This window comes from Sphaerodactylus townsendi, linkage group LG11, assembly GCF_021028975.2.
Source record: "Sphaerodactylus townsendi isolate TG3544 linkage group LG11, MPM_Stown_v2.3, whole genome shotgun sequence".
NCBI lineage: Eukaryota > Metazoa > Chordata > Lepidosauria > Squamata > Sphaerodactylidae > Sphaerodactylus > Sphaerodactylus townsendi.
Genome location: NC_059435.1, coordinates 77565699 through 77587849, shown reverse-complemented (window position 1 = coordinate 77587849; position 22151 = coordinate 77565699). Strand labels below are relative to the sequence as shown.

At 48.8% G+C, this 22151-nt stretch overlaps 1 protein-coding gene across 1 annotated transcript; it reads left to right on the top strand.

Annotated features, from left to right (window-relative positions):
- Positions 1 to 7439: 7439 nt before the first annotated feature.
- Positions 7440 to 20308, top strand: ELP6 (elongator acetyltransferase complex subunit 6). Its single transcript, XM_048510413.1, has 7 exons — positions 7440 to 7682; positions 9044 to 9122; positions 10007 to 10009; positions 16768 to 16891; positions 17518 to 17713; positions 18429 to 18575; positions 19948 to 20308. Exons 1-7 carry the CDS (start codon positions 7629 to 7631, stop codon positions 20074 to 20076), a joined length of 732 nt encoding a protein of 243 aa, XP_048366370.1. The 5' UTR covers positions 7440 to 7628; the 3' UTR covers positions 20077 to 20308.
- The last annotated feature ends 1843 nt before the right edge of the window (positions 20309 to 22151 follow it).

The following is a 22151-nucleotide window of genomic DNA, read 5'->3' as shown; positions in this document are numbered from 1 at the left end:
TTCATCCTTGCCCGCCCTGCAGGCAGCAGGGCAGGCGCATCCATGCGCTTCTCAGAATGAGCTGAGTAAAAGGTAAAAAAACCCCCTACATATATATAGTGGTATCTTTGTTTTAAATGTCAAAAATTATTTGCGGCTCCAAGTGTTTTCTTTTCTTGTGGAAAACGGGTCCAAATGGCTCTTTGAGTGTTAAAGGTTCCCTACCCCTGAGTTAGACCATTTTGTGATTAAGACCTTGTGGTCATAGCTATGGTTAAATGCTTTGAATTATGAACGATCTAACATAAGAGAGTCTCACAACTAGCTTAATATACTTGACAGTTTACTTCCATTTCTAGCATTGGTATACAACACTCCTGGGGCTTTCTACTTGACAAATGTTTTTTTTCTTTTCTTGTTTCACCTCCATGTGTTGGCTGGGGATCTCCTGGGATTACAGCTGACCTCCAGGTGACAAAGACCAACTTACCTGAAGCAAAAGACGGCTTTTGGAAGGAGGACTCTATGGCTTGATGCTCCATTGAAATCCCTCTCCTCCCCAATTTTATTTTTATTTTATTTATTTATTATTGGATTCATTCACTGCCCCTCCCTAAAGGCTCAGGGTGGTTTTCATCATCCTATAAAAGCAATATATAAAACATCATAAATACTTAAAATTACAGTTAAATAACATTCAAATTTAAAATAATCCAGCAAGGAAACTCCTGCAGGCCCACAGTTCAGTTCAATTCTGTACATGGATTCCACCTACTATTGTAATTTCATTATTTAATTGGAAATTTTGCACTCAAGTTTCACCCCTAAATCTCCAGGTAGCTCCAATCTGGAGCTGGTGACCTTAACTGTCTGATGGACAGTGGGACAGGTGTCCACCCAAGGACTGTCCACCCAACCTGGAGCTGGTGACGTTAACTGGAAAGGTATCGTCTGATGGACAGTGGGACAGGTGTCCACCCAAGGGATGTCCACCCAACCTGGAGCTGGTGACCTTAACTGGAAAGGTATCGTCTGATGGACAATTGGGACAGTCCACCCAAGGACCGTCCACCCAACCTGGAGCTGGTGACGTTAACTGGAAAGGTATCGTCTGATGGACAGTGGGACAGGTGTCCACCCAAGGGATGTCCACCCAACCTGGAGCTGGTGACCTTAACTGGAAAGGTATCGTCTGATGGACAGTGGGACAGGTGTCCACCCAAGGACTGTCCACCCAACCTGGAGCTGGTGACCTTAACTGGAAAGGTATCGTCTGATGGACAGTGGGACAGGTGTCCACCCAAGGGATGTCCATCCAGCCTGCTCTTTGTGTCTCCTAGGAAGCCAGGCAGAAGGAAACTTCACAGGTGTAAAACATCAGCGTGTTTCCGCTGCAAGCTTACAAGGGCGCTGAGCGCATAGGAAGGGAGCACATGTGGAATGGGCCAGGTCGGTTTGAGGAGCCGTTCACATGGCCGCCCTAATCAGCACCCTCTTGGAATCCGCTGGATTGGCCCGCCACCCAGCCTGGCAGGATGCGTTTTTTTGAGAAGAAGTGTAATCGCTTTGAAACGGCCAGGCTATTAAATTGCAATGCTTGGTTAGGTCAGCCAAGGCGAGGGAGGGGGCTTGTCTTTTTTTGTGAGCAGCTAATGGCTGGTGTGTGTGTGTGTATGGGAGGGGGGGGGGGGAACTGCCTGGCATGCAAACCAGGCCTGTGTTTGCTCTTCTCCCTTGGACACCAATCAGATTGGAAGCCGCGAACCTTGAGACAAGGGGGCATTCTTCTCCCTGGACTGGCTCTGGCTGGGAAGGAGGGAGGAGAGTGGAGCTGAAGCCCCCCCCCCCTCCCCGAGGGAAAGGAAAGCGGAGACAAGGCAGGGGTCAGGAGGGCAGCTTCCCTCCTTCCCGTGGCTTCAGGTGGGGAGAAGGGAGGCATTCAAAGCCCCTGACCGCATGGCTGGCCGCCACGGCAAGGGCAGGCTGGCCGCTTTGGATGCAAATGGACTTGGCTGGCTGTAGAATAACAGGCCTTATTGGCCGGGTGGTTGGACGTCTGAGAACCCTCCAGCCTGAACCCTCCAGCAGGAGGCCTGAAGTAGGCCTGGCACCTCACAGCAACCACTGCTAAGTTGAAAGAAGAAGGTGCCATTTTGGAAAGGAGCTTGGAAGTCAGTTCCAAGGAAGTCAGTTTGGAGCAGTGGCGTAGGAGGTTAAGAGCTCGTGTATTTAATCTGGAGGAACCGGGTTTGATTCCCCGCTCTGCCGCCTGAGCTGTGGAGGCTTATCTGGGGAATTCAGATTAGCCTGTACACTCCCACACATGCCAGCTGGGTGACCTTGGGCTAGTCACAGCTTCTTGGAGCTCTCTCAGCCCCACCTACCTCACAGGGTGTTTGTTGTGAGGGGGGAAGGGCAAGGAGATTGTAAGCCCCTTTGAGTCTCCTACAGGAGAGAAAGGGGGGATATACATCCAAACTGCTCCTTTTCCTCCTCCTCTTCTTCTTCTTCCTCCTCTTCCTCCTCCTCCTCCTCCGGGATGGTGGTCCGTTCCTGTGTTGCCGCTCAAAGCCACTGAGCCTCAGCTCAGCAGGACAGGGGGTGGTGAGTCCCACAGCGGTCCTCATTGGGTAGGCTCTGCTGGAAAGGTTGAGACCAACCCAGGCCAAAATCTCTGCACAGCCCTCCAAGAGTGCCATTGAACAGATTCCTCCAGTTAGCCAGCTGCTGCCCTTCCTGGGTATAAAGGATCCGGCTTCTGGTGCATGCCCTGGTTATGGCTAGATTACTGCAGTGCTCCCTACATGGGGCTGCCCTTGAAAAGTATTTGGAAACTTCAATTGGCGCAAAATGTTGCAGCCAGGATGCTAACTGGGGTGAGTCGCAGGGACCACATCACCAGTCTGGGCCCACCTGCGCTGGATCACAATTTCTTTCCGGGCCCAATTCAAGCAGTGGCGTAGTGGTTAAGAGCAGGTGCATTCTAATCTGGAGGAACCGGGTTTGATTCCCCGCTCTGCCGCCTGAGCTGTGGAGGCTTATCTGGTGAACCAGATTAGCTTGTGCACTCCAACATACGCCAGCTGAGTGACCTTGGGCTAGTCACAGTTCTTCCAACTCTTCTTCAAGGTGTTGGTCTTGACCTTCAAAGGCCTGTATGGTCTGAGGCCAACTTACTGGAGCAGTGTTGCCCCGGGCACCTCACCCCCCCTGCCTCTGAAATGAGGGCCTCAAAGGCACGAACCAGCACTTTGAATTGGGCTCAGAAACAGATGGAGAGCCACTGCATCTCTGTTGGCAGAGGGACCGGATCCCTGCAACCTCGCCTAGCTGCTGCATTTTACATCAGCTGCAGTTTCGAGATAGCTTCCCAGGCCTGTGGCTCAGGGGTTGGCATGGCACACGCAAGGCCCCAGGTTCGATCCCTGACATCTCCCGTTGAAAATACCAGGTAGGAGGTGTTGTGAAAGGCCTCGGCCTGGGACCCCAGAGAGCCACTGCCAGGCTGGGGAGACAAGACTAACTCTGGGAAGAAGAAGAAGAAGAAGAAGAAGAAGAAGAAGAAGAAGAAGAAGAAGAAGAAGAAGAAGAAGAAGAAGAAGAAGAAGAAGAAGAAGAAGAAGAAGAAGAAGAAGAAGAAGAAGAAGAAGAAGAATAGAATAGAATAGAATAGAATAGAATAGAATAGAATAGAATAGAATAGAATAGAATCTTTATTGGCCAAGTGTGATTGGACACACAAGGAATTTGTCTCCGGTGCATATGCTCTCAGTGTACATAAAAGAAAAATACATTTGTCAAGAATCATAAGGTACAGCACTTAAGAAGAAGAGAAAGAAGAAAGAAGAAGAAGAAAGAAGAAGAAAGAAGAAGAAAGAGAGAAGAAGAAAGAAGAAGAAGGAGAAGAAGAAGAGAAGGGAGGAGGGAGGTTTGGTTATATGCCCCCTACTCTCCTGCAGGAGACTCAAAGGGGCTGACAATCTCCTTGCCCTTCCCCCCTCACAACAAACACCCTGTGAGGTGGGTGGGGCTGAGAGAGCTCCGAGAAGCTGTGACTAGCCCAAGGTCACCCAGCTGGCATGTGTGGGAGTGCACAGGCTAATCTGAATTCCCCAGAGAAGCCTCCACAGCTCAGGCGGCAGAGCGGGGAATCAAACCCGGTTCCTCCAGATTAGATACACGAGCTCTTAACCTCCTGCGCCACTGCTGCTCCTGGAACAGATGCTCTGATTCCGTGGCAGGGCAGCTTTGTGGGGAGAGGCCGTGGCTCGGTGGGAACGCAGCTGCTTGGCATGCAGGAGGTGCCAGCTGCAGTCCTTGGCCGTTGGTGAGGTGCACCCTTCCTGGGAGCCTGGAGAGCTTCTGCCAGCTGAGCAGGCAATACTTGTTGATCCAAGGGTCATTTTTCAAAGCCAATCCCAGGAAGAGCACATGACGGCACTCTAACTTGCACGTGATCCCAGCACGGATCCCTACGGCTAGATTTTTAAAAAGACGCTCTCTCCTGAGAGGAGGACTTGTCTGCTTTCAGTTACTCCCTGTGGAGTTGAACAGGTCTGGTTAGATCTCTCCCACCAGCCTTTCATTTCCTTCTGCTTCTCAGCTCCCAGAGAATCCGCTGATCCCGGCTGCCACCTGGTGGAGCGCAAGAAATACGCGGGTTGGCTTTTGCAGTCAGACCAAGGCCGAGTACCATGTTCGGCATTATTACCCACTACCCTGTTTGCAGCGGGGCAGGCGTGCGTTACCCGTCAGACTGCATTTATACAATTTAATAAACATCATATAAATTTATTTATTTATTTATATATATTTTAGATTTATAGGCCGCCTCTTCCCCGGAGGGCTCGAGGCGGCTCAACAACATGGCTGTTATTAACAGCAACTCAACAACATAACTTAAACATTAAAACTCCGGCAGCAGTTACATATAATTTAAACAATCCAAGCCATTCAACAGTATAAAACAGTTCAGACAGGCGCCCGTTCCTAAGGCTAAAAGCAAGGGAAAAGATGAAAGAAGGAAGGGAGGGAACAGGTGGGCCCAGTTGGAATCATAGCAGGCCCAACCAAGATGACAGAGATGGAAATTCGGCAGCGTTTCAGTGGGGGGCAGTAGAACCGCGGCCGGCCTCTCCAAAGGCCCGGTGGAATAATTCTGTCTTGCAGGCCCATGTGGAACTCACCAAGATCCCACAGGGCCCGGACTGATGGAGGTAAGGTATTCCACCAGGCTGGGGCCAGAGCCGTAAAGGCCCTGGCCCGGGTCGAGGCCAGCTGCATCGTCGCGGGGCTAGGGGTCACCAGCAATTCTGCCACTGCCGAGCGCAGTGGCCTATGTGGGACATAAGCAATATTAACTCTCAGTTTGCATGACTTGCAGTAATATACATATCAATGGGTATCGACCAGAGGTGGGATCCAGCAGGTTCTCACCAGTTCCCGAGAGTGGGTTACTAATTATTTGAGTGTGCCGAGAGGGGGTTACTAATTGGGTCTGCTTTTCCGTTAGACATTAGGTCCAAAAATCATAGTCTGTTGTTTCCTATGTGGCTGGTTAGTGAAGGTAGAAAACGGGATCATTCTCCGTTGTTGGGCTGTTTTAAAAACATGTTTTAGAAATATGGTAAGTTCCTTGTTTAAGGAAAGTATCCTTTTGATTTCTAGAAACAAAATTAAGTATTTGAAAGTATTAAGTATTTGACAGGCAGTCAATTAGAGAAGTAGTTGTTTCTATTGGCAGCAGATGATAGGACTTGCTAGAATGAGTTTAAATTATGACAGAAAGATACCAGCTGGAAATTAGGAACTTTTTTTTTACAGTAAGAGTTTTTGACAGTAACAGAGAAATTATTAATGCCCCGCCCCTGTCATGCCCAGCCACGCCCCCGTCGTGCCCCGCCCAGCCCCATTGGCGCTACGCCACTGTTTGAATCCCACCACCATGGGAACCTGTTACTAAAAAATTTTGGATCCCACCACTGATATCGACTCAACCAATAATAAACTGCAAAGTCTCATAGTGCTGGTGGGTCATCACCCTGCCCTGGCACTAATGGAAAGTACACTCCCAAACCTCACAAGAGTCTTGTAAGTAACACTCTAGTTGTCTTTGCCTTGCAGACTCCCGCTGTCAAGGGTCAAAAATACAGCAACAGAACAGGCTCACGTAACCTCCGTTTTTGCAATTTCATCAGCATGATGTCTTCTTTACCAGCGTGATTTCCTTTTTCCTGTGCAATGGATTCTATAATCGATATGCAAAATGCAAACTGGAAAACACGTATGTTGCGCGGTTTGTTGTATTGTGGTTATATTGCAGGCATGCGTTACCCATCACGTGGCTTTTTGCTTGCTCAAGCAGAGGACTTTCACATCTCCTGCTACCTCATCCTCCCTTGACTGGGGCCCTCCCATGGAGCCTTCACATTTTAATTCTGCTTATTGCGTTCCATTTAAAGCTGCCTCGTACTGAATCAGGCCACTGGCCCATTAAGATCAGCGCTGTCCGCTCAGGCTGGCAGCTGCTCTCCAGGGTCTCAGGTCTTTCTCATCATCTTCTGCCTGGTCCTTCAACTGGAGATGCTGCGGACTGAACCAGGACCACAGAGCCAAGTGCCTCCCAAACACCAAAGGGCGCAGCATGCGCATGAAGCCGCTTTCTACGGAATCAGAACATTGGCCCCCAAAGGTCAGTATAGTCTACTACTCTGGCTGGCAGCACCCCTCAGCATCTTAAATATTCCCAAACAATAATTTCTCCCTCCTCCAGTTGTTTCTTCAGCCCTTCTCAAAATCCAGTTTGATGCACACCAAGCAGCTGTTAAAACATTTGGACATCAGTATTCAGCCCCAAGGGACAGGTGAGTCCCCGGCCAGCTGCTTTTGTTTGCCATTTTAAACTCCAGCTCATCCTTGCCTTGTCTGCACAAAGTGAATCTGCACCAGCCACATTTCTTTATCTGAACAGGTTTTAGTCAAAGAAGCACGCTCACGGCCAGATCCTGCACATGCTTGTTTCGGCAGTTGTCTCTCCCAAGCGAGCGTGCCCATGTGGCTCTCCTGCGGTAAAAGGCTGCCTGTTGCTGCTCTTCAATAAACTTTCAACTTGCTTGAAACACATACCTGGAATCTGGACTACCAGAACACATCAGCCCCTTCCACACATGCAGAATAATGCACTTTCAATCCACTTTGCAGCTGTGTGGAATGGCAAAATCCACTTGCAAACAATTATGAACGTGGATTGAAAGTGCTTTCTTCTGCATGTGCGGAAGGGGCCTCACTTGCCCTGGAGGCTGGAGTACAGTTGAAGCAAAGCATATGGGTATATATTGTATAATACATTTTCTTGCACAATAAAAATCCATGGGAGTAAGCGGGCATTTATGAGCACTTAATGGGGAGCAAGACCTCGTGACCAAAAGGCTCGTTTGCCACGCCCCTTCTGCAACACGTGACCGAGTTATTCTCCGCCCGCCAACAAACAAATCTGCAGCAGAGGGCCAGAGAAGCGCGGCCCGTGGGACCTGTGGCGCATGCGCAAGTGCCCAATCGCCGCTTGCCCTCTGCTGCCGATTGCAGACGCAAAGGCCCGCGGGCGTGAGTTTTCTGTCCCTTCGCGGGAGCCGTAGCTAATCCAAGCGGCGATGTTTGCGGAGCTGAACGAGTTGCTCGGGGACTTCGCGGACCGGCCAAAGCACGTGAGCCGCATGCGCGGGAAGGCCTCGGCCTCGCCCCGCCGGAAGGGAGGCGGGGGGGGGGGCAGCGGGAGCGCATGGGCGGCTCCCGAGGTGCAACGCGCGCCTCCATGGGAAGTGGAGCATGCTGGGACTCGTAGTTCCTTGGCCGCGGAAGGGCCTTGCGGACCCTGTCTGGGGGGCATTGCACAGGGGGCTGCAAACTTCCAGTGGGGCCTGGAGAGCTCCCGTAATTACCGCTCGTCGGAGAAAATGTCTGCTTCGGAGGGTGGGCTCTAGGGCATCACACCCTCCCTTTCCAACTCCGCCCTCCTCAGGCTGCACCCCCAAATCTCCAGGAATTCCCTAACCCAGAGATGGCAACCCCGAAGGAGGGGCCACCACTGACAAAGCCCCGTCTTTGGTCACAAGCAGCAGTGGAGTAGGAGGTTAAGAGCTCGTGTGTCTAATCTGGAGGAACCGGGTTTGATTCCCAGCTCCGCCGCCTGAGCTGTGGAGGCTTATCTGGTGAACCAGATTAGCCTGTGCACTCCAACACACACGCCAGCTGGGTGACCTTGGGCTAGTCCCAGTTCTTCGGAGCTCTCTCAGCCCCACCCACCTCACAGGGTGTTTGTTGTGAGGGGGGAAGGGCAAGGAGATTGTCAGCCCCTTTGAGTCTCCTGCAGGAGAGAAAGGGGGGATAGAAATCCAAACTCCTCCTCCTCCTCCTCCTCCTCCTCCTCCTCCTCCTCCTCCTCCTCCTCCTTCTTCTTCTTCTTCTTCTTCTTCTTCTTCTTCTTCTTCTTCTTCTTCTTCTTCTTCTTCTTCTTCTTCTTCTTCTCAACCATCCCCCAGCTCTGCAAGCGGGAAAGCGGGGGACACAGAGAAGGGAGCTGGAGAAGAGGGTTGCAGCTGGAGGGCTGCATGGGGCCAGACGAGCCGTTTCAAGGCAGCAGCCCCTAAGAGGTGGACACAGAATTCCCAGGCGAAAAGTTAGTCCGGATTATGCATCTTGCTGGGAGATGCGGCCCGGTAGATCCAGGACCCCTGACTGTTCAGGGCTGTAAAGGGTAACACCAACACCTTGAACTGGATCAGGAATAAAACTTTTGATGGGCTGAGAGTCAGATTCAGGATGAAGCGAGGGGCTTCCTGTGTATGGCACTCTGCTCCCCCAGGCACCCACTCTTCAAGGCCTCTAGGGAAAGAGATAGGTTTTTCCACCTGCTAACCGAGACCCCTTAAACTGAAGGTGCTAGCAAGTGACTGTGGGACCGTCCTCTCCCCATGCAAACGAGCTGGTGTGCCCCTGAGCCCCAACCCCTCTGCAGACTGTTGGGTCTGACTATCCTGCCTTCTGTTTTCCCTTTCATGTTTTCCAGGGGAAACTGACCTTACTTGGTGCCACCAAGACAGATGCCAGCTTCCTAGTACACCATTTCCTCTCCTTTTATTTGAAAGGTATGAAACATTCTGAATGCATTTCTTATGCCTTTTTGAGCCTGTGGGCTCCTTTGGGAAGCGATGTGGTCAGTGCACTTACAAAATGGCCGCTGCAAATAGTGGGGCCAACCACAAAATGGATCCCACGGGAGACAGAACCAGCTACCCGGTGGCTGCCACTGCTCACCTTCAGGTTCTTGAGCTGCTGTCAAAGCAACTTAAAAAAACCCCCTGCACAATCAAATCTCCAGTGACCAATCAGGAGGCTTGCTTTGCTAAAACCCCACCTGGCCCTGCCCACTTTCAAAAAACACTTGGTGGGTGCCAGGATAGGTGCTGGTGGGTGCCCATGGCATCCCTGGCTCCACGTAGGGCAGTGGTGACGAACCTTTGGCACTCCAGATGTTATGGACTACAATTCCCATCAGCCCCTGCCAGCATGGCCAATTTGGTTCTGCTGCTTTGGGTTCTGCTGCAACTGAAGATGAGCGATGACCCTGTTGCTGATGGGAATTGTAGTCCATAACATCTGGAGTGCCAAAGGTTCGCCACCACGGCCCTACGAGGAGAGACTGAGGGAGCTGGGGATGTTTAGTTGGGTGAAGAGAAGGTTAACAGGTGATATGATAGCCTTGTTTAGATATTTGAAGGGATGTCATGTTGGTGAGGGAGCAAACTTGTTTTCTGCTGCTCCAGAGACTAGGACCAGGAGTTATGGGTTCAAGGTGAAGGAAAAGAGATTCCACCTAAACATCAGGAAAAACCTCCTGACAGTAAAGGCTGTTCAACAGTGGAATGTACTACCTCGGAGTGTGGTGGAGTCTCCTTCTCTGGAGGTTTTGAAAGAGAGGCTGGATGGCCATTTGTCAGGAGTGCTTTGATTGTGTGTTCCTGCATGGCAGGGGGTTGGACTTGATGGTCCTTGGGGGCTCTTCCAACTCTAGGATTCTATTATTCTAACCCAGAATATCATCAAAGTACAATTATGTTAGAATTGCACAGCTCTGCAGAGACAAGGTTGAGAGCTGGACGTTATTTGCATTATGTTCAACAACAGCCCACAATATTGATATTTTTGACTCATTGAACATTGGTGATACTGACTCTTTCAATTTATTGGAACGCAATATGAATGTTACAGGTCTCTTGCCTTATGTACAATGTTTATGAGATCTTGTACAATGTTTATGAGAATTTGTTACTAAGTACTGTCCCATTACGCTTCTTAGGTTGACTAAGTGCCCTCATTGTATGTTTTGTTATTAGCCTTTATATTAGCCTTTATAACCCTTTGGGGATTGGGCGGTATATAAGTTTGAAAAATAAATAAATAATTGTCTCCAACACTGCTCAATAATAGGAATGCCTTCAACTTGAACTGTGTGTCTTTGTCCCCTTCTCCAGCTGGATGCAAAGGGGATGTTTTGCGTGGCTCTTCTACAGTGTAGTCACTGGCATTGTGGCCCCGACATTTGGTGTTTCTGTCATCCTGAATTGGTGTTGGTAGAACCTGGCAGGTGTGCTCTGTGTGTCGTGCACTCTCATGCATGTGGATATCCCTGGTTATAACTTGAATCCATTGTGGACATCCACTCTCCCTTCAACAGGCTCCTGCATTGAGGTGGGTGGGGCTGAGAAAAGAACTGTTACTGGCCCAGGTCCGAGACACCTTCTATAGGAGAGGCTGCAGTTTAAGGATTCTTTAGTTTGGAGAGAGGCGGCTGAAGTAGGATATGATTGGGAATCTATAAAATTATGCATGGGATAGAAAATGTTGACAGAGAAATTTTTCTCTCTTTCTCACAATACTAGAACCAGGGGGCATCCATTGAAAATGCTGGGGGGAAGAATTAGGACTAATAAAAGGAAACACTTCTTCACACAACGTTTGATTGGTGTTTGGAATATGCTGCCACAGGAGGTGGTGATGGCCACTAACCTGGATAGCTTTAAAAGGGGCTTGGACAGTGTAATGTATTGTATGGTTTTAAGAGTCTGCAGCTGTGCACTGTAATTGGTAATTAGTAAGTGTGTTATATTGAGCACAGCTGCAGAGTGATTTTAAGCTATGTGTGAGTAGCAGCTATGGAATAAAGTACCATGTTTTGTTCCTCCGACTCCTGTTTCTTGAGACATGACAATTGGCGACGAGGATAAACTTATGACGAGTCTAGCAAGTTTTGTGAAGCAAGGACTGTGAGTAAATTATGGCCTTTCAAGGGCAGCTGGAACAGTTTAATTTGGAGTTTCCTTTGAAGTGGCAGAGTTATGAGGCCCGATTGGAATTTTATCTTCTGGCAAATGGCATAACAGACCCAGAAAGGAAAAGAGCCGTGTTTTTGAGCCTCTGTGGTGAAGGGGTGTTTGACCTCGCCTCAGCATTGATAGCGCCAAGAGACTTATCAGCAACACCGCTTGTAGAAATACTGACTGCATTAAGGAACCATTTCATTCCCCAACCGTCAGAAATAGCTAGACGGAGTGTTTTTTATAAACGTGATCAGGAGGGGACTGAAAGCATTGCAGATTATGTTGCAGTCTTACGGCGGTTGGCACAACAATGTAATTTCTCCAATTTGGAAGAAATGTTAAGGGATCGTCTGGTCTGTGGCCTGAGAGAGGCACCATTGCAAAAGTTGCTGCTGGCAAAGACAGACTTGACTTTTCAAATGGCATACCAAGAAGCCTTGAATTTTGAACTTGCTGCAGCCTCTACTCGGGAGGTGCGACAAGCCAGGAGCCCACAGAGATTGCAAACAGCTGGCAGTGGGACTGTAGACCCGGGTAATGGTGAAATTCAGAGACTGCAGTATGGTGCAATGAAGATGGGAAGACCACCACAACAGAGGGGGAGGATGTTAACAGAGAAATGTATGAGTTGTGGTGGGCCCCATGAGAGAGAAAGGTGTAAATTTAAAGAGGCACAATGTTTCTGTTGTAAACGTTGGGGGCATATTGGGAGAGTGTGCAGAGAAAAAAGGCATCAGGGACCAAGAAGACATGTTCCCGGCTCATCTGCTACACACTCTGTGGATGCACCTTGCTGTCCCCATGTAGCTGGCTTGACTGGCCAACCCCCACATGAGCAGTGTGATGGTGTTTACGCAGCTGATGTAATTAACCACGTGCAACCCGAGATTCAGCGTAAGTTGTCGGTGACTGTGAAGATCCAGGATGTCCCTTGTGTGATGGAAGTGGATTCTGGGTCAGCATTCTCCATCGTTTCATGGGACACTTATAAAACATTTTGCCCACAGGATGATTTGGACATTCAATCTTGTGACTTACCACTTACGGATTATCAAGGACATAGAGTACCTGTGGTTGGCATGTGTAATGTCCATGTAAAATATCATATGTTTGATGGATGTTTGAAATTGTTAATAGTGGAAGGAAGGCGGACGAGCCTATTGGGGTTGGACTGGTTTGGGAGGTTGGGAATTGCAATTACTGGAATTCATGAGGTTAGCAAGTTAACATGGGAGGTGCTAGTGGAAGAATTTAAGAGTGTGTTTGCTGAGGGACTGGGGCAGTATAAGGGTCCATCTATATCATTGTATCTTGATCCTTCAGTACCCCCAATACGTCTAAAATCACGCCGTATTCCATTTGCTTTGCGCTCTAAAGTGGATGCAGAACTAGATCGGTTATTGGAACAGGGAATATTGGAGCCAGTGGTAAATGCAAAGTGGGAAACTCCAATTGTGACCCCCCTGAAGGCCAATGGGGATGTGCGCATTTGTGCTGATTATAAGTGCACAATTAACAAGGCATTGCAGAAACATCCGTACCCAGTGCCAGTTGTCAGTCAGTTGTTAGCAACATTGGCAGGGGGAAAGGTTTTTGCAAAATTAGATCTAGCGCAGGCATACCAACAGCTGGAAGTGGATGATGCCACTGCAGAAGCCCAGACTATAGTGACTCACAGGGGGGCATTCAGAGTAAAGCGGCTGCAATTTGGAGTGAGTGTAGCTCCTGGGATATTCCAGAGTTTGATGGAGGAAATATTAAGAAACTTGCCGGGAGTCATACCGTATTTTGATGATGTCTTGATAGTGGGTGCAACTGAGGAGGAACTGATGACACGGGTACGGAAAGTACTGCAGTGCTTCTCAGATGTAGGGTTGCGTGTCAAGCGTGAAAAATGTGTGTTTGGAGTAGCGCAAGTAGAGTTTTTGGGATACATGGTAGATGCAAGGGGAATCCACCCGACATCAGCAAAGGTGAGGGCCATCCAGGATGCCCCAGCACCACAGTCAAAGCAAGAGCTACAGGCATTTTTGGGATTGCTAAATTTTTACCATTCATTCTTAAAGCATAAGGCCACAGTGGCAGAGCCACTGCACCGTTTATTAGATAAGCGGGCAGTGTGGCAGTGGACAAGTCAGCATGAGAAGGCATTCCGAGATGTCAAAAGATTGTTGTCATCAGACAGTGTATTGGTTCATTTTGATGAGAGGAAGCCATTGGTTTTGACGTGCGATGCCTCCCCGTGTGGAGTTGGAGCAGTGTTGAGCCATCAATTGGAGGATATGCGGGAAGCTCCAATTGCGTATTATTCTAGGACGTTGTCTGCAACGGAGCGTAATTATGCGCAAATAGATAAGGAGGCATTAGCAATAGTGGCTGGGGTTAAGAAGTTCCATGATTACGTGTATGGGCGACCATTTGTGATTGTTACAGACCATAAGCCGCTGTTGGGATTATTTTCCTCAGAGCGCCAGACACCACAGATATTGTCCCCTAGAATGCTGCGGTGGGCAATGTTTCTGAATGCATATGATTATGTCTTGCAGCACCAGTCGGGAAAGAAAATTGGGCATGTAGATGCGTTGAGTCGCTTGCCAGTACAAAGGGAGGAGGAAGATCACTCCCCACTTTTGGAGGTTTTGATGTTGGAATCATTATCAGAGCCTCCAGTGCAAGCGGCAGAAATAGCAGAGAGGTCAGCTAAGGACCCAGTGCTTGCCCGAGTCTTGAATTGGGCATGGAAGGGTTGGCCATTGGGTAAGTTAGAGGAAAAATTTAGACCATTCGGAATGAGGCAGCACGAGATATCTGTCCACAAGGGGTGCTTACTGTGGGGAAATAGAGTAGTGATCCCAGCAGCTTTAAGGATTAGGGTGCTGGAGGCCTTGCATGTAGGGCACCCTGGAATAGTGAGAATGAAGGCATTGGCCCGTAGTTATGTGTGGTGGCCAAAGATGGATAGTGAAATAGAAGAATGGGTGGCCAGGTGCAGGGAGTGTCAGATAACGCGACCTGCCCCACCTCAGGCCCCTACCTATCAATGGGAGTCCACAAAAAGACCGTGGTCAAGGGTACATATTGATTTTGCAGGGCCTTTCCAGGGCCAGGTGTTTCTCATTGTAGTGGATTCATATTCCAAATGGCTAGAAGTAGTGCCAGTAATGTCAATGACATCACAAACAGTAATTAGGGCACTGCGTAAGTTATTTGCAACCCATGGCCTCCCGGATACGGTGGTATCGGATAATGGGACAGCGTTTGTATCTAAGGAGTTTAGAGTATTCCTGGCTAATGGTGTTATTCGCCAGGTTACCTCGGCCCCTTTTCATCCGGCTACGAATGGGCAGGCAGAAAGGATGGTGCGTACAACAAAGGATGCATTGCGGCGAATAGTAGAGGGGGATTGGCACCGTCGGTTGGCGAATTTTTTGTTAACACAGCACATAACACCGTGCACAGCCACCGGGAGGAGTCCTGCGGAGTTGCTAATGAATCGGAAACTTACGACGTTGCTGGACCGAATGCATCCCGATTCAGTTGATGATCGTCCACGAAAAGAAGACCAAGTGTTGAAAGCACCTCGGACATTTGATAGGGATGACACGGTGTATGTCCGAAATTATGGAGCAGGTCCGTGTTGGGTCCCAGCAGTTGTGAGGCAGCCAACAGGGCCCTTGTCTTATAGGGTGGAAACTGAAGAAGGGCAGGTGATCCGCAGACATGTTGACCAAGTAAGGAAGAGAGTGCCAGGTCCAACAGTAGATCAGGAACCCCAGGTCCTTGAGGAATCTAGGGCGTTAAGGGGGCAGATGGAGCTGCAGGATGAGGAAGCAGTAAATAGTCCAATTGTCCCCGAGGAACCTGGGGCGTTAAGGGCGCAGACGGAGATGCAGGATAAGGAAACAGCAAAGGGTCCAATTGTTTTGCAGAACCAGGAACAAACACAGACTCAGGAGCCAGAGCGGGAGCTGAGACGATCGCAGCGAAAGAGAATCCCACCAGATTATTACAGGAGTTAGGGGGAAGGGGTGTAATGTATTGTATGGTTTTAAGAGTCTGCAGCTGTGCACTGTAATTGGTAATTAGTAAGTGTGTTATATTGAGCACAGCTGCAGAGTGATTTTAAGCTATGTGTGAGTAGCAGCTATGGAATAAAGTACCATGTTTTGTTCCTCCGACTCCTGTTTCTTGAGACATGACAGACAGATTTATGGAGGAGAAGTCGATCTATGGCTACCAATCTTGATCCTCCTTGATCTGAGATTGCAAATGCCTTAGCAGACCAGGTGCTCGGGAGCAACAGCCGCAGAAGGCCCTTGCTTTCACCTCCTGCATGTGAGCTCCCAAAGGCACCTGGTGGGCCACTGCGAGTAGCAGAGAGCTGGACTAGATGGACTCTGGTCTGATCCAGCTGGCTTGTTCTTATGTTCTTAAGGTCACCCAGCAGGCTTCATGTGGAGGAGCAGGGAAACAAATCTTAATGGATTTAAAATCATTGTACAGTCACCAATGGACCAGTGGTCTAATTCAATTCAAGACTATGAAAGGCTGTGGGTTAGGGGAAGGGTCTGCTTGGCACGCAGGTTTCAAGTTCATCCCATGGCATCTCTGGTTAAGAGTACCTGGTGGCAGGTGTTGGGAAACACTTCCACCTTTGGCCCGGGAAAGCCGCTGCCGTTCTGAATAGACAAGACCCTCCTGGATGGGCTGATAATCAGTGTCGGGCAGTTTCACGTGTGAGGCATTTGCTTGGGAAATGCTGGTAAACCAACATTTCTGACCCAGTCAAGTGACCCATTCTGTGGAAGGGATCCCACGGAGTGGGGAACAGAAGCAGCTCCTTCTACGGGCAGGGATCAGGTTGGAGAGGGGATGAGAAATTAATCCCACACAGTTCTGGAGGCTGAAGGCGGCCCACGCTTCTCACCTGCAGAGAGCCGGTGTGGGGTAGTGGTTAAGAGCAGGTGGACGCTAATCTGGAGAACTGGGTTTGATTCCCCACTCCTCCATCTGAGTGGCGGAGGCTTATCTGGTGAACTGGATTTGTTTCCCCATTTCTTCACATGAGGCCTGCTGGGTGACCTTGGGCTAATCACAGTTCTTTCAGACCTCTCTCAGCCCCACCTACCTCACAAAGTGTCTGTTGTGGGGAGAAGAAGAGAAAAGGAGTTTGTAAGCCACGACTCCTTACAGGGTATAAATCCAAAACTCACTCTCTCCATGTAAGCCCAGAAAAGGGGTTGCACTTTAGAAAACTGAGCTTACCTTGCACAGGCTCACTTCTTACATCCTTACAGGTGTCTGGCAAGAGTGAATGGGGACCAGCGGGGAGGGATCTCTTCAGGAGCCCGAGGCAGATGCTCCTTGTCCGGTGGAGGGCTGGGCATGACACTTCCTCTTTTTCCCCAGGGAGTTGGTCTGACGGCAGCCAAAGAACGGGGACAGCTCGTGTTCTTAGAAGGTCTGAAAGTTTCACATGACGTCCTGTTTAGCAAGCGGCAGGAGCCAGCTGAGGCCAGGCCTTTCCAGTTCATCAGGTATCCTGGAGTGGAGGAGGTGCTTGTGGGAGATGAAACCCTTTTCAAACTTACTAGTAGGATTCCTTCGAAGTCTCTAACTCCAGGGTCCTGAGAGCCCGCTTGCTTGATGGGGAAGAAGAAGAAGAAGAGTTTTGGATGTATATCCCCCCTTTCTCTCCTGTAGGAGACTCAAAGGGGCTGACAATCTCCTTGCCCTTCCCCCCTCACAACAAACACCCTGTGAGGTGGGTGGGGCTGAGAGAGCTCCAAAGAGCTGTGACTAGCCCAAGGTCACCCAGCTGGCGTGTGTGGGAGTGCACAGGCTAATCTGAATTCCCCAGAGAAGCCTCCGCAGCTCAGGCGGCAGAGCGGGGAATCAAACCTGGTTCCTCCAGATTAGATACACGAGCTCTTAACCTCCTACGCCACTGCTGCTCCCTTGTGAAACAAAACTGTGAATAAAAACTGTGCATTAATTATATAGTTGATATATTTGTGTGGTCACCTTCGGTGGTGATCCAATTGTCCAGCCCAGCACAGACAGCAGTGCTGGGATTGCATGCGAAAGGAAACTGTTTCACCCCCCCCCCAAAGGCTTGGTCCTTGTCCTGACACCCTTCCCTTTCTCCCTCTGTCACCTGCAGCGGAGATGGCTCCAACTTGAAAGCACTGTATGAGTTTGTCCAGGCGGCCCTCAGCCTGACTGCTGGTGGGGACTCCTGGAAGGGCTCTGTGCTGATTGTGGACGACCTCAGTGTCTTTCTGAGCCTGGGGGTGAAGCTGACTGATGTGCTGGATTTCATCCACTACTGCAGAGTCACAGTGAACACTTTGCTAAAGGTATGCATTTATTTATTTCTATTCGAATTTTATTCCCAGTTGGGATTCAAAGTGGCTTTTAGAACATCATTCTCCCTTCCTTGATTTTCTCACAACAGTCCTGTAAGGTAGGACCTGCTAAGAGTATGTGATGGGCCCAAGGTCACTCACTGGGCTTCTGTTTTCGTCCTTTTGCTACGAACATAACCAAATCAGCCGGTTACAATTGTTTTTATCTTCTCTAGCAAGCCTGAGCTCTTTCTGTGTTTTAGCTTTTCTGGCTTTCTTCCAGAGTGGTTATTTGTTTACAAAATTCATTTCCCGCCTTTCTGCCCTCATAAGCAGTGAACAGCAGTGGCATAGGAGGTTAAGAGCTCGTGTATCTAATCTGGAGGAACCGGGTTTGATTCCCCACTCTGCCGCCTGAGCTGTGGAGGCTTATCTGGGGAATTCAGATTAGCCTGTGCACTCCCACACACGCCAGCTGGGTGACCTTGGGCTAGTCACAGCTTCTCGGAGCTCTCTCAGCCCCACCCACCTCACAGGGTGTTTGTTGTGAGGGGGGAAGGGCAAGGAGATTGTCTCCTGCAGGAGAGAAAGGGGGGATATAAATCCAAACTCTTCTTCTTCTTCATAAGAACCTCCAATGCAGCCGATGGTTTGAAATATACATGATAAAATCATTTCCAGTGCTGAAATATCTCGTGGGCAGTAATTGTGATGCTCTCTGGCCCAGGGGAACACGGTGGTGATGGTGCGCGGCAGTGAAGATTCAGAGGACGAGGAGAATGAGCTGCTTGCGAAGGCCCTTCGTCACCAGGCCAACCGGATCCTGTGGGCCGAAGGGCTGGCGACCGGCTTCTGTAAGGACGTGCACGGGCAGGTGAGTTGGCCTCTTCCCTTGGTTCCCTGGAAGCCGTGGTAGAACATCTGTGTTGCATGCAAAAGTCCCAGGTGTAATTTCCCAGCATCTCCAGTTGCAAAGATCAAGGAGCGGATAATGTAAAGACCTCTGTTTACATCGTAAAATCATAGAGTTGGAAGAAGACTACATCCAGCCTCTGTTTAAAAAACTCCAAAGGAGGAGACTCGACCACCTTCCAAAACTTCCGCTCCCTCTGTTTTCCAGAGATTTTAAAGAGGGAGACAAATCTTACTGCTAAAAGCCTTAATAAATGTGGCCTTCCATATAACATCCCTATGATCAAAAATTGGGATCATTTTAAAAGTGAACTTACCCAAAGAATCAAAGATGTATCACGACAGTCTGATCTGGCAAGATATTCAGATTTTCCTCTATGCTATACACAGAAACATATCACTGCCCCTGCTCCTTATTTAACTTATCTGGATAACAAAGATCTAAGGAGAGCTTTTACTCTTGCAAGAAGTGCACATTTACCTTCTGCTGTCTTAGAAGGGAAATATCAAAAGATACCTTACGCTGCAAGGTTATGTTCTTGCTCTCTGAATTCTGTAGAAACTATAGAGCATATGGCATTAAAGTGTCCCCTTTATGAGGAGGCAAGGAAAAAATGCCTGTCACATCTACTACACAAAATGACATATTGTTCTGATAAAGTGTGTTGTGAAAAACTATTACAAGATAAGGAGAATATTACTAAATGGGTAGCAAAACTCTGTCTATTCATTATGAAAAAGAAAAAATGATCTGAATATGGTATCCCCCTTAGATATTTTTGTTTTGTTTAGTATTTTTATGCTGTTTGGTGTGTTTACAAAGTATAATGATATATAGATGGATAGTGCTGGAATACGGGAGAGAGATCTGCATTCTTGTTTTGTTGTAGATATTTTGGAGATTTGTAATATATCTAGTCATTGACTGTAAATAAAGTCTTCTACTGCTAAAAGTCAAATCTGCAACTGCTATCACACCTTTTCACGGTGGTGGAAAAGTGCCGCCAAGTGGCAGTTGATTTATGGTGGCCCCTCATGGGGTCTTTGGGGCAAGAGATGTTCAGGGGCGGTTGGCCATTACCTGCCTCTACATAACAACCGTAGGCTTTCTTCGTGGCCTTCCATCCAAGTGCTCACCCTACGTAGCTTCCCAGATCTGATGAGACTGGGCTGGCGTGGGTCATCTACCCTTCCATAACGTTCTACGATGCATCTGTGTTTTCCCATCTCTGGTAAGATATTTCTAATTCCATGTATTGTCTCACTTTTCTCCCTGCAAGAAGGAACCTACCATGGAGGTCAGTTTTGAGAACTCTTTTCTTCTCTCCCTGCAGTTAACAATCATCCATCATGGCTCGTGGGAGGAGAAAGCCAAGAGAGACCTCCGGCAAGTTTACCAGTACAAAATCCAAGACAAGAATGTCTCCTTTTTTGCCAGGGGGATGTCAGCAGCTGTGCTGTGAATCTTGGGGAGGAAGGTCCACCAGCACGCCTTGTTAAGGAACCAGGAGATGGCGAGAAGGAAATTGCAAAATAATCTGGCTAGGGTGGAGGGGGGTGTGTGTTTTGGAACTTCCAAATCCAAATCCAAAACCTTTATTAGCCATAAAACCGGAGTGTGTCAAGAATTCCAAATACAGTAAAAAGATCATTATTACACAACTTGCAGTACACAGAGTAAAAATGTAGCAACAGCTTCAGAGATTTCAGCATTAGAGTTATTTAGAAGCTTAGCCATTTTTACCTTATCAGAAAGAAGCATAAATCCTGTTGGTAGTACAGTTCTCAAATCAGTTCTGAAGTTGTTATATTTTGAACGGTGAAGCAGAATATGAGAAAGTGAATCAGTTGTATCAGGACAGAATCGACAGCAACGCTCATTTTGTGGGATAGTAGAGAAGCGACCTTGGAGATGTACTGATGGAAAAGAGTTATACCTTGCTCTAGTCATGACCCATCTGCAATTATAATTAACAAGATGTTCCAGGTATATAGCTAGGGCTAGACTGCTGAGGGATAATCCCAAAGAATATTGGAGAGCAAGAGCTTTGTGCTTTGCTCAGGAGAAATTGATATTCTTGATCAAATAATCTAGACTTTAAGCGATGGTAAATCTCTGGAGTGGTGAGCATTTGTACGGCCTCCCAAGAGAAGCCCAAGGAAAAGATCTTTTTTTCAATATGTAGCCACCATTTCGAAAGCTGAAGCTCTCTCATTTCTAACTGGGACAAACTGTTAGGGTCAGTGCAGAAACAGACGCAGCCAAAACAACCCATGCCCTTGTTTTGGAACTTGGCCAGGCCCTGGTGCCCCCCTTGGTCCTGTTTCAAATCCTGAACAACTTGGAGGGTGAAAGACTGGCTGACTGATGTGCGTTTTGTGGTGATTTTGAAACTCCTCGGTTGAAGTTGCCCCTTGGGGGTGAGTCCAGTGCCACCACGTGCTGGCAACCTGAGCCGTGCCAGATCCTTGGGAGGCGACCCAGAATAGAACCTGCAGATCAGGAGGCAACGGCGACAGAAAGCCCTCTATCACTTGAAAGGGGGCGGCCCTATCCCCTGAGTTGACCAGGCTCCCGCCACTAAGGAATGTAATCCAGATTCAGTATGGGGCTGCAGCATTAACGCAGACAACAACCGTACCATAGTCGGCAGCTAACCTTCCAGCAGAGCAGATGACTCAAGAAAGTGGGATGAATGTCATCCACAGGACCAGTTGAACATCTGCCTGATGTGGTCAAGAAATTAAACACATATGAAGAACGAACTATTTGTCCCATTATTTTTCCACATGCACACATACAGGATAACTGAAACTGAGTGAGAGACTGCTTGCCTTCATTTCTGTAGAGGTGTGTGCCCTGTTACCCCGAGGCTTCTGTGTCCATGCAGCCACTCTGCTTTAAAGGTGCCCCCCCCCCCCTTATCACCAATCCCAAGTGCCTTTGCAGTGGCGTAGGAGGTCAAGAGCTGGTGTATCTAATCTGGAGGAACTGCAAAATGGTTGCACAAAAAGCAGAGTTTAGGATGGCCAGGCAAGCAGGAGGAGAATTCCTTGGAAAGTTGGGCAGGAGGGATTTGGCAGCCTTGATTTCAAGGAGCAGCAGTGGCGTAGGAGGTTAAGAGCTCGTGTATCTAATCTGGAGGAACCGGGTTTGATTCCCAGCTCTGCCGCCTGAGCTGTGGAGGCTTCTCTGGGGAATTCAGATTAGCCTGGGCACTCCCACACACGCCAGCTGGGTGACCTCGGGCTAGTCACAGCTCGAGCCTCTGCTAGCCTAACCCACCTCACAGGGTGTTTGTTGGGAGGGGGGAGGCAAGGAGATGGTCAGCCCCTTTGAGTCTCCTGCAGGAGAGGGGATATAAATCCAAACTCTCCTCCTCCTCCTCCTCTTCTTCTTCTTCACCACCAGATTAAAGTCCGGCTCTCTTAACCACCACACCAAACTGAAGGGGGACACTTTCTCTATCCCGCAGCTGCAGCAAAATGGTTGCACAAAAAAGCAGAGTTTAGGATGGCCAGGCAAGTGAGGAGAATT